The 12,047-nt window shown below is 52.7% G+C and overlaps 1 protein-coding gene and 1 long non-coding RNA gene across 2 annotated transcripts in view; one reads left to right on the forward strand and one right to left on the reverse strand.

The window, feature by feature from the left end:
- HROB (homologous recombination factor with OB-fold) overlaps window positions 1-12,047 on the forward strand; it is a 14,998-nt gene continuing 2,951 nt past the window's right edge. Inside the window, exons 1-9 of the mRNA XM_067714488.1 lie at window positions 1-223; window positions 1,557-1,607; window positions 4,799-5,968; window positions 7,179-7,262; window positions 8,381-8,521; window positions 9,121-9,229; window positions 9,418-9,503; window positions 9,880-10,005; window positions 11,853-11,973. Of these exons, the coding sequence (XP_067570589.1) occupies window positions 221-223; window positions 1,557-1,607; window positions 4,799-5,968; window positions 7,179-7,262; window positions 8,381-8,521; window positions 9,121-9,229; window positions 9,418-9,503; window positions 9,880-10,005; window positions 11,853-11,973 (1,891 nt within the window). The 5' untranslated portion in view covers window positions 1-220. The remainder of the gene's footprint in view (window positions 224-1,556; window positions 1,608-4,798; window positions 5,969-7,178; window positions 7,263-8,380; window positions 8,522-9,120; window positions 9,230-9,417; window positions 9,504-9,879; window positions 10,006-11,852; window positions 11,974-12,047) is intronic.
- LOC137211831 (uncharacterized) overlaps window positions 10,918-12,047 on the reverse strand; it is an 8,059-nt gene continuing 6,929 nt past the window's right edge. Inside the window, exons 2-3 of the long non-coding RNA XR_010937235.1 lie at window positions 11,472-11,587; window positions 10,918-11,310 (exon numbers count right to left, since the gene is read on the reverse strand). This is a non-coding gene — a long non-coding RNA (uncharacterized lncRNA). The remainder of the gene's footprint in view (window positions 11,311-11,471; window positions 11,588-12,047) is intronic.

Here is a 12,047-nt window from a genome sequence, read left to right on the forward strand (position 1 = left end):
GCGGCGGCTTCGAAAGCGGCCTAGGACGCCAGCCGCAGCTTCCCGACCACCCACCTTCGGCCGCCACCTGGGCTGCAAAGACGCCTCTCTCCGAGCTCGCCCCAGAGACTCTGTCGCCCGGACTCTGACCCTGCCACCTGGACCAAGGCCGAGGCCCCGGTGACCCCTAGAGTCGGGATCTACCCGGCCAAGCCGCGGCCGCAGACCACCGGCCGTCGCCATGGTAATGCCCTGCCTGGGACCACCCGGCCGCCCGGTCTCCTGGCCGCAAGGACCTGCCTTCCGGGTTCCAGCCCCTCCCCCGTGCGAGCTGCAGGGCCGGGTTAGGGTTTAGGGGAGAGCTCGGTGGGGTCGGGAGGCCTGGGCCCTAGTCAGGGCTCGACATGGACACGCCCGGACCCTCAGGGAAGGCCTCTCCACTCACCTCCCTCTGGGCCTCAGTTTCCTGCCTCTTGCCTTCCATTTCATCTTGGAGAACTCCTGTTCATCCTTCCCGGTGTGCTCAAACGTCACGCCTCTTGGGCCCTCCTTCTCCCCCTAACCCTTCCAGTCTGATCCTTGACATGCCGGGATAGGTGTCCCTAACTATAGCTCTTGCTGCTCTGGCGTCTGAGGTTAGGCACAGCCCTTGACTCTAGGAGTGACACACTTTTAATGTTGGCCACAGCAGCTCTGCTGCCCAGAAAGAAGGACCTGAACAGTGGACTGGGAGGCATCCCACCCTCCTGGGACCCTAGCTTTTGGGTGTTGGATTAGATAAAAACTACTGGCTTGACTCTCAGAATCAAGGCCACTAGGCTGGGCATGCTTGGATTAATGGGAGTGTCCCTTATGTTTGACAAAGGTTCCAAACACCAAACCTTTGGGGTGTTGCAAAATCCTTAGGCCCACTGCGCAGTGCTGGGTCTAAAGAATGACGCAGGCTCCCGTGGGCAGTCTTCTCTTTGCTTCCTCCCTCTTATTACAAGATTAATGCAGGGCTTCCCTGATGGCGCAGTGGTTAGGAATCCGCCTGCCAATGCAGGGGACACGGGTTCGAGCCCTGGTCTGGTAAGATCCCACATGCCGCGGAGCAACTAAGCCCGTGCGCCACAACTGCTGAGCCCACGTGCCACAACTACTGAAGCCCGCGTGCCTAGAGCCCATGCTCTGCAACAAGAGAAGCCACCACAATGAGAAGCCTGCGCACTGCAACGAAGAGTAGCCCCTGCTCGCCGCAACTAGAGAAAGCCCACACGCAGCAACGAAGACCCAACACAGCCAAAAAAAAAAAAAAAAAAAACCAAATAAATAAATCTTAAAAAAAAGATTAATGCAAATGGACCTGAGTGAATTATTTTACAAGAAAGGATTCAAAGTCATCTAAGTCTTTAAGTAAATCCCATCTCTTCTCTCCTCATCGCTTATTCCTCCCCCCAACACTAGCAGAAAAACAAACAAACAGAAAACAGTAAACCTGATGGTCTTGTTAGAATTGGGAAAAAGCAGAGTGAGGACAGAATGTACTTGCAAACGGTATTTCTCCTCCAACCTCAATTGCTTTGTTTTCCTTTCAGGCATGCAGTCTGCAGAAGCTGTTTGCTGTGGAAGAGGAGTTTGAAGATGAGGTAAAAAAGTGTTGGTGAACAGAGATGGCAGAGAAGGTCTTAAGATGTAAACACCCAGGCCCAGAACCCAAGTTTCCTTTTACTTGACATGTGTATCTTTTTTTGTCTGTGAGACGCTGAGAAATGATGAGAATTGTAAACAACCCACTTAACTGTCTTAGAAACAAATGAAAAACCAGAAGGATGAGCTGCTTAACTGTCATACCTTTAGATTATAAGGGCCCTTGCCCGGAAGCTGTGTCACGTAGATGATTGGATCCACCTTCACGATGACATACTTTTTTTTAATATAAATTTATTTATTTATTCATTTATTTTTTGGCTGCGTTGGGTCTTCGTTGCTGTAGGCGGGCTTTCTCTAGTTGCAGCGAGCGGGGGCTGCTCTTTGTTGGGGTGTGTGGGCTTCTCATTGCGGTGGCTTCTCTTTGTTGTGGAGCCCAGGCTCTAGGCATGTGGGCTCAGTAGTGGTGGCTCACGGGCTCTAGAACGCAGGCTCAGTAGTTGTGGCACATGGGCTTAGTTGCTCCGCTGCATGTGGGATCTTCCTGGACCAGGGCTCGAACCCGTGTCCCCTGCATTGGCAGGCGGATTCTTAACCACTGAGCCACCAGGGAAGCCCCACGATGATGTACTTGATGTGGGAAGAAAATTTAGGGAGAGTCAGAGAGAGCACAGTTACTGGACAGCAGGAGGCCTGGGGTCACCAACTGGCTACCTGAGCCAGGGCAAAGTACTGCATTCTGTGGCCTTCCATTTTCTCTCCTATCACACATGATGGCCGTTCTTCTGCCATAAACATGCTTCCCTTCCCCCTCTCTCCTCAGAAGATGACACGTTAGACTAGATCTGAAGCTGGCATGTTAGAATCACCTCTGCCGAGGCCCTACCACGTACCAGTTACATCAGAATTTCTGGGAATGGGCGCAGGCAGGGGTATTTCTAATCTCTGGGTGCAGCCAGAGACCGCTGAACTAGTGATCTGCACAGCTGTCTTCCCACTCAGATCGAACAGATATAGTTTCATCTAGGAGGCCCAAAATTGCTATCTCAAATCCTTTTCAGAAAGAAACAGGATTTAAGTGAGTAAATCTCCAAAAGGTAAATTAAATTGCTTAAGAATACAGCACCAGGGGCTTGCCTGGTGGCGCAGTGGCTAAGAACCCGCCTGCCAGTGCAGGGGACACCAGTTCCATCCCTGGTCCAGGAAGATCCCACATGCCGCAGAGCAACTAAGCCCGTGTGCCACAACTACTGAGCCTGCTCTCCGGAGCCCACGAGCCACAACTACTGAGCCCGCGTGCCACAAATATTGAAGCCCACGTGCCTAAAGCCCGAGCTCCGCAACAAGAGAGACCACTGCAATGAGAAGCCCGCACACTGCAACGAAGAGTAGCCCCTGCTCGATGCAACCAGAGAAAGCCCGTGTGCGGCAACAAAGACTGAACGCAGCCAAATAAATAAAAAAATAAATAGATGAAAAAGAAAGACTACGACACCAGCAGCCAGGATGGCCTCCTGACTCCAGTCTAATGTACATGGAAACTATTAAACTACATTTATAGACTAGAGTTGCTCTAGTTTATCAATGACAAGCCATTCAAACCTACTTTTTTGTCTCCCAGTGATTTGCTTTAAAAATCACGTTTAGAATTTGTCCGGATGCCTAATTGGTGCCTAGTGAGATGGTGAATGCTGCACCAGGGGCCCTTCTGGCAGCCACAGTCCCATGCTTCCCTTCCTCTGAGGCTTTTGGAACCCGAGGTTTGAAGGGAAAAACAGACCTTCCTCAGATCTCTTAAAATTCCATCTCTGGCTTGTCTCATTCATTGAGGCCCCAAGACATAGTGACAAAGGCACTTATGGGTCCCAGTCCTGGTTCTGTGAAGTTACTTAACCTCTCTGAGTCTCCGTTTCTGTATCCATAAAACAGGGACAATAATAGTACCTATTCATAGGGTCATCATGAGAACTCATGGAGAGAATTCTGGTAAAATGTTTACATGGTACCTGGCACCCAGTGAGGTTTTTCAAATGTTAGATTTTGTTATCACTTGGGGACTTGATTTTTGTTTTTACAAATAATTCAAAACTGCCAGGTTTGTCAAGGAGATATGCGTCCTTGTCTTTGTCTTTCAGCTTTGGAGATGTGTAATTACGGGCTGAAAAAAATGACCCTCCTGGGTCTTACCAGGTCATGGTAGGACTGCTAGGCTAGTAATGGAATTAAGAGTGAAGGACTCTGACAGCTCAAGTTTCTGTTCCATGACCAGTCCCTTTCCCCCTTCCCAAGACAGATGACATCATGTCTGAGAGTGAGCTCTTCAGCGGAAAAGGGCTGCATCACCTCCCAGGGTCATCAGGATTTTCTTGCTGTTGTAATTATAATATCATTATTACTAAGTCCTAAGGTAGTCCTGTTAGAGTATGCTACTCTCCTGATAGTACACGAAGCAAGAAAGATCCTTTCTCTAGCCTGGACAGTCCAGTGCAGCAGCGGGGGGTGGGGGTGGAGGGGACCTTCCTGTCAGTTAAATCAGCCGTTCTGACACCTTCAGAACAGGTCTGTTGCTCTTGAAGGTGTCAATCTCCCCTTGCTTCCCAACCGGAATCCATACCTCATTTACCTGCCTGAAAAGCTATATTTAACTTCTATCTATTTTGCAGGCTCCAAGGACTCTCTGGCTTACTGAAGACTAAGCGTGTGCGTGCGCGTGTGCGTGTGCGTGTGTGTGTGTGTGTGTGTGTGTGGTGGGGGTGAGGAGTGGGTGGAGGACAGGCAGCAGGACCAGATGGATAGATGCCTAGTGCACAGGTTTGACACCACGAAGCTAGTTTCCTTGAGATGGGTGTGTGACCTTGGATGATTTGTTTGACTCCTGGGTGACCTGGTTCCTTTGCTTCTCCTACTGTTCCCCCAACTGCCGCCACCACCCCTCGCCACCCCTCACCTGAGACTGAAGAAAGAGAGAAGCTACCTGAAGACTTAGCCTTAGAATGCGTCTAGTAGAAGCCTCGTTGTGGGCTTCTGGGCAAGGTCAAAGGTGGTGAGAGAGTCCACCACTGCCTTTCACACCTTGGTTTCTTGTTTGTGAGTATTTGCACACACAGACACCCCACATACCCGAAACAGTGAAAGCAGAGTGTTTCTTGATTTCCAGATGCCAAGGCCTGCTGTCTCTGCTTCTTTGTAGGATTTCTTGTCAGCTGTGGAGGATGCAGAGAACCAGTTCGTTGGCTCACGGCCTGTGAATGCTGGGTGCCTGCGACCTGTCTCTTCCCGGCCACAGGAGGCCCAGCTACTGCCATGCCCCACTGCTCCTCCAGAGGCTGCGGGCCTGCCAGCCCTGGGACTCCGCCTTTCTACCTCCGGCATGCCCAGGGCCGTTGAAGGTCCACCTTCCACAGGAACAGCTCCCCTAAGGCCTGTCTCAATGTCCAGCAGCTGGACTGGCAATCAGGGAAGAGTGACACTGACAGAAGTGCTCAGTGAGACCCCAGTAAGACCCCAGTCCTCAGTCTCCCACCCCCAGCTCACCTTCAAGAGCAAACAGCAGGTGATTGGTGGCTTTGAGGGGCCTGAACAAGATGAATTTGATAAGGTCCTGGCAAGCATGGAGCTGGAGGGCCCCGTCATGGAGCTGGAACTTGGAGTTAGCGGTGAGGCCACAGGAATCCTGCCCACCTGGTGGCGGGAGGACTCAACATTGGCTAAAAAGGCCCGGGCAGCTGATCTGAGCAGACCTTGCCAAAAGGGGCCCATGCCTGCAACCCACATAGCTGGTATCCCGTCAGCTCGGGATGTGCCCCCGGACCCTGTTGTCCGCTGTGGGACTCCACAGTCCCACTTGAGGCCTGGTGCCACGGGTAGCCTTCCTGTCCCAACTGCCTCGGTGGTTCGCGGTCAGCAGCACCATTGGGGGGTCTCTCCCGGAGGCCCCCCTCCTCAAGCGCCGCAGCCTCTCCAAGCTGCTGGCAGGCTCGTTCAGAGCAGCCCTCAAAATCATTTCCCTGGGCAGCCATTCCCGTCCCCAAATGCCTGCTTAGCTGGCAGGCCTCGTTCTCTTACACCACAAACTCCCAACTCAAGCTGTGCCACTCCCTCAAGGACTAGCTCTGGGTTATTTCCTCGGGGGCCCTTCCAGCCCCGAGCTCCAGCATCTTCTGTCAAGTCTCCTGTCAGCACCCTGAAGGGCCCCCGTCCTTCCCCAGTCCCTCAAGCTGCTCTGCAGACGCCCGTCGTCACGAACCACCTGGTGCGGCTGGTCACTGCTGCCAACCGGACACCCCAGCAGCCCGCTTGCACTTCCACCCGCGCCAAAACACGCCGCTTCCCCGGCCCAGCAGGGCTCCTGCCTCACCAGGTGAGTGACGGCTTCTCTCTGGCCAGAGCCTGAGCTCCCCAGGCTGCTGGGGGCCCAGGAGAGCAGCAGAGTCCCAGAGGATCTTCACGCCCCCCCAGGAAGGGGAGGAAGGAAGTGCAGAGAGGGAGCGCTTCCAAAGCTGTGGAGGAATTCAGAAGAAGTGGGAAGAATTGAATGCTTGAAAACCCACATGCGAGATGCTTAAGGCTTGAGAATGTCACAATTTCCATACGTTTGTTGAACATCTACTGTTTCCTAGCACCAGGGCAGAAAGATTCATTCACTTATATTTGCTAAAGACTGGTATGTGTTGGGCACTTTGCTTGGACCTGAGAATACAGAGATTAACATAGAAATAGTTCCCGTCCTAAGGAGCTTCCAGGAGAGTGGAAGAAGCAGACACAAACAATTACACATAAAAGGCACAGGGAGAGTAGAGGTCATTCCCTGGGTGCTGGGGAGACACTGGGCTCCTTGGGCTTGCTGCGTGGGCTCTGGAGGGATGAGTAGGAGGTTTACGGAGGTGTGTGTCAGGAGGCTGTGTCTTGGAGGACATTTCAGCAGTGGAAAGACGGGAGAGCGTGTGCAAAGGCACAGATGCTCTGGGAGAGCCACAGAATCGCTCGTAGCTGGTGTGGGGTCAGTGTGGGGGAGTTGGGGCTGAGCTGCGTGTGTAGATTTCGGCAGCAGTGGAGAGACAGGGTCCATCAAACTACTCTTGGGTCAGATCCCAGATAATTGGGCTCCGAGGATCCGGTCTGGTTGTAATAGGTTACCCCCTTTCCTCACATTTGAAGCGTGTTTGAAAAGATTCCTGCCTGTTAACTTGCTCTTCCCTGGCACTTTTAAGAGAAATCCAAGGAGACCTGGGATGGACCTCTGTAGGGAAGGATGAGGTCCCTGAGAAGGGGTGTGGGGAAAGCTGCCCTTTTACTCATCTCGGGCCTCTCTATTCAAGTCATCGCCCCCGTCAGGAAGCCCTGGGGTTTGTTCCTGGGCCAGCTCTAGCTTCCTCACACTCCCAAAATGATCCCCAAAGCATCTTTTTTGAGCTGCCAGCGAGGCTCCTGAGACTTCCTTAGGAGAGATGTACTACGTGTTAATTGTCCCTGGTAGTTTCCTGAACTCATTATGTAACCCAGACAAGAAGCCGTACTTGTAAATAACAGCTGCTGAGCTTGCTCTCGCCTTCTCCTCTGTCCCCTTGTAGCACAGTGGGAAAAATCTGGACGACATCATGGTTTCCACGCCCCAGACTCCGACTCATGGTGCTCTGGCTAAATTCCGGACAGAGGTAACTAATTCCATGCAAATGTTAACTTCCTGGGGATCGTTCAAGAGTGAGGGACATCCCTACATGTCTCAGTAGCTGAGGATCAGCGTCTGTGCTGCTCGGCCCGTTCCCTGGGGTCATACGCCACAGGGCATTTGGGGAGGTGGCAATTTTCCTGGCATAAAGTGAAGCCTATCCTGATGCCAGAGGGGTGTGAACCGATACCTTGAGTCCAGCCTTCTTTCCCAGCTAAGAAAGAAAGGCCCAGCTAACTCCATCTTCCCTCAGAGGAGGAGAGTGTAACAGTTGTTGAAATTGTATCTCAGGAACGCTGCCTTTCAGGTTTCTGGGAATCAAGCTGGGAAGGATCTGGCTTCATCTTGCCTCTGGTGGGTTCCCTCTTGGTGGGTGAGACCCAGCCTCCCTCCTCCCTGGGATTCTGGTTGACCTGCTCTGCTCCCAGACCCACTTTTGCTTTTAATTCTCTCTAGAAGTTTTTCTCTTTGCTGTAGCTCTGCAGATCCACCAGTCCATTTCAGCTCCAAAGCAATAAATACTCACCTGGATTCAAAGCTTTTTTTTTTTTTTTTTTTTTTTTGCGGTACGCGGGCCTCTCACCATTGTGGCCTCTCCTGTTGCGGAGCACAGGCTCCGGACACACAGGCCCAGCGGCCATGGCTCACAGGTCCCAAAGCATTTTTTAATATAATAAGGTGAATAGTTAAAGCCAGAGGCATCCCAGATAAAATATAATTGGTTTCAAAATTGCCTGGAAGCCTATAAATATATGTGGGAGCTCCCTAGCCCTAAGACTTTGCAAGTCCATTGTAAGAGACAAGCATAGATAGCCTTTTGCATTAATGTAATTAAAGTCAGGGCCTGATTTAAAGTAAACAAATGCCTCAGTGAAAGTACTTTTGCTAGTGTACCTTTGCTATTGCTTCTCAGTGAAAGATGTGATATGCCACAAGGTTTCACACACCATTTTCTGAACTTGGAGATACACGAAGGGAGAGAATGTGGCCACCGTGCTGCAGGGAATTCACCCTTGCTCTCCCACCCCTCTATCCCAGCTCAGGCAAGGCCTCTAGCAAAGCGGACCTGTTAATGCAGGCTCCCCTTCTGCTCTGTTGTGCCAGATTGTTACTAGTTCCCAGGCATCAGTGGAGGAGGACTTTGGGCGAGGGCCCTGGCTGACCATGAAATCTGCTCTGGGCCTGGATGAGAGAGACCCTACCTGTTTCCTCTGTACCTACAGCATCATCATGGTGCTGCGGAAGGTAAGGGTCCTGGGTGCTGAGACCCAAAGGGAAGACCATTTTTATCCCTTTCACCAACCTCCTGCCCTGCTCCACCTTAGGAAAGGGGCTCTCTGTTTGCTCCCTGCTACCCCAGGCCTGTCTCTGAGTGGCAACGTGAAGCCCCTTTGGTTGTATCTTCCACTCACCTGCCTTTTCACAGTATCTGGCATAGGTGGAGGTGGGTTATGGGCATGTCTCTGCACATCTGGGCCCTGAATGGGGTAGGGTAAACACACTGCTACCCCTAGAGCTCCCCAGAGGTCAAAGGTCACGTGCAGACGCACGTTAGTACATGTGCTGACGTACTCCTGCCTGTGGCCTGTGAGATGCAGCTCTATATGAATACATACACATAAACACACAAAAGAAAGGGGGCAGGGCAGACAAATGAAAGGCCCGCAGCTTCAGGTCTGCCGGAGGGAGATGGGATGAGCCCTCTAGACTGCCCCTTGGCCCTCTGAAAAGGAAGACCATCACCACACCAGTGCTCTGCCCCCCTCCCTGGGTTGCCCTGGCACACTTGGGAACCTTACAGGTGGGACGCGGCTGGCTCAGCAAATGCCTCTCCTTGTAACCAGGCAGCCCTGAAGCAGCTGCCCAGGAACAAAGTCCCCAACATGGCAGTGATGATCAAGTCCCTGACCCGGAGCACAGTGGACGCCAGTGCGGTTTTCAAGGACCCCACGGGTGAGGAGTTAAGTCCTGGGAGTGTCTGACGAGTGGCCGCATTGAGGTCAGGAGGTGAGGAGGAGCCGCCCTCTCCATTTGCAGTTAGGAAAATTGAGGCAGTGTCCAGCCCCCTTCCCAGCCGGGGCCCAGGCCAGTCACTGTGCTGCCCTTGGCCCTGATACTGATGGGCGGTGTGGTGTTTGCAGGAGAGATGCAGGGCACGGTGCACAGGTTGCTGCTGGAGACACGCCAGAATGAGCTGAAGCCTGGCTCAGTGCTGCTGCTAAAGCAGGTACGGGAGCTCCAGGTGGGGACCTGCTCTCCCGCCTCCCGCCCTGGAGAAAGCCCCGGGTTGTCTCTCTGGCTCCCTGCCCTCCCAGGGCCCAGGCAGAGAGTGGCTGCCCTAGTGCAAGCCCTTGGCTCACTGGAGCCGAGTAAAGGCCTGGCTGCCATCCTTCAGGGGGCGGATGGGGCTGGAGGTCGTGCTGTGAGGGGCCGAGGATGGGGTACGCAGTTCTACTCTGGCAGCAGGGCTGCGGCAGGAGTGATTTCTGTGACCCTGGTGCAGAGGCTAGCAAGGGTGAGGCAGGCGGGACTGGGTGGCCGTCCGGCAGCACCTAGCGCTCTGTCAGGACATTGGACACCTTCCCCCGCTTTCTCTACTCCAGATCGGAGTGTTCTCTCCTTCACTCCGAAATCACTACCTCAACGTGACGCCCAACAACCTGGTCCACGTTTATAGCCCAGATTCTGGGGATGGGAACTTCCTCAAGCCATCTCAGCCCTTCCCCAAGGTAAGAGGAGCAAGATGGAGTGGGCATGGGTAGGGCCGCTTTCCGCCTGGGTCTTCTGATTTCTTTCCCTCCTCTATCCTGGGGAGCAGGGATGTGAAGTGGACAGTTGCCCTGAGGTGAAAAGATGCCCTTTGGGGACAGGGCCATCTCCTCCTGTCCCTGGTCCAGCCACCTGCCAGATGGCACAGTAACAGGACCTAGAGGAGCAGCTGGCTTCTGGGTGGATCCCTGAGTGTCTGATGGCAGACCTGAACATTGGAGAGCATGGGAGTCACCTGAGAACTAACCGAGTTGAGGGTCCACGATGGGGTGGGGCCCTCAGTGAGTGACTGAGGGTTGGATTTGCTGCAGGTGGCAGTGCAGAGAACAGACAGCTACAGATGGTCTGTCAGGTGAGCCAGCACTTGCTCTGTATCTTCCCTCCTGGTTTCCACCTCTGCTAGGTGAGGGGGCGCCGGCCCAGAACTCCTTTGGGAGCCAAGGGAGGCTGGGTTCCAGGCAGTTCCACTCCAGGGTGAGGGTGCAGGGCCCGGCCTTGACTTGACACACAGTGTCCCGTCTGTGGCCACCCCCACCTTCCTGGGATCCTGGGTTGTCGTCATGACCTGGCCTGGGGGTCAGGAGACCTAGGTCATGGCCCTGCTCTGCTGGGAATTTGTAACATGACCTTGGGCAAGTCCTGTCCCCTCCCCTGCTGTTGCTTTGTCTATAAAATGAGTGGGTTAGACTAGATGACATCTAGTCAAGTTACATGTTTAGTTCTAACTTGCTGCTTCTCATCTTTTTCCCTAACCTTCTTCATTCTCTCAATATCACCCCACTTCTAAAAAAAGCATCTTGATTTCCATTTTTTTTTTTTTAATTATTTTTTTGGCTGCGTTGCATCTTTGTTGCTGCGCGTGGCTTTCTCTAGTTGCGGCGAGCGGGGGCTACTCTTCACTGCAGTGCGCAGGCTTCTCATTGCAGTGGCTTCTAGTTGCGGAGCGCAGGCTCTAGGGCGCACGGGCTTCAGTAGTTGCAGCGCATGGGCTCAGTAGTTGTGGCTCGCAGGCTCAGTAGTTGTGGCTCACGGGTTTAGTTGCTCCACGACATGTGGGATCTTCCCGGACCGGGGCTCGAACCTGTGTCCCCTGCATTGGCAGGTGAATTCTTAACCACTGTGCCACCAGGGAAGCCCCATCTTGATTTCCTTTTAAATTTCAAGTCACCCCAGGAATTCCCTGGTGGTCCAGTGGTTAGGACTGTGTGCTTCCACTGCAGGGGGCACGGGTTCGATCCCTGGCCAGGGAACTAAGATGCCCCTCGCTGCAAGGTGTGGCCAAAAAAAAAAAAAAAAAAAAATTTCAAGTCATCCGTACTTGTTGAAAAAAATTGTACAGAATAAAGCAATGTGAAACTGACCCTTCTCCACTTCCATTCCCTAGGGCTAACCATGGTTAACAGGTTTAATTACTAATTTTAATTACCTGTTCATATATTAGTTAGTTTGGGGATTGTTAACAGCTCATTTTTAATTCCAGGCTAACTCCTCAGCATAATTCTGAATGGCGTCTTCACTCTCTGCTCCAGTTATAGAGATTCCCTAAAACATCAGATACCAGCAGAATTAGAAAAGAAAGTCGGCCAAAAGTTTTCTGTTTTTCTTTTATTTTTTTAACTGTCTGCTGTTTGGGGTGTTTGGCGTTTCAGCCCCCTCCCCACAGCATGGGCCTGGGTGACTGGCTGCTGCCACGTTCCTCTCTCCTGTCTTTCCTGAGCCCCCACCTATTCCTTTGAGGTTGTTTGGGCAGAACTGTCCAGAGGATTTCAGGGGCACAGGTATTGGTAACCAGATCCTCTGTCCCCAGGATCCAGGAAGCTTCCATGAACGCCTCCAGCATGAGACAGAGAAGCCTGGGAAAGGCCTCAGAATAGCACAGAACCCAGAGGCAGGGGCATCACCTGAGAAAGAACTACTCCCAGAAGCAGGTAAGGCCGTCAGCCCACCCAGGAGCAAAAGAGGTTCTCCTTCTATTTCCTCTTGAATAGCTCAGCCAGATTGT

Source organism: Pseudorca crassidens, chromosome 19 (genome assembly GCF_039906515.1).
Source record: "Pseudorca crassidens isolate mPseCra1 chromosome 19, mPseCra1.hap1, whole genome shotgun sequence".
Classification (NCBI taxonomy): Eukaryota; Metazoa; Chordata; class Mammalia; order Artiodactyla; family Delphinidae; genus Pseudorca; species Pseudorca crassidens.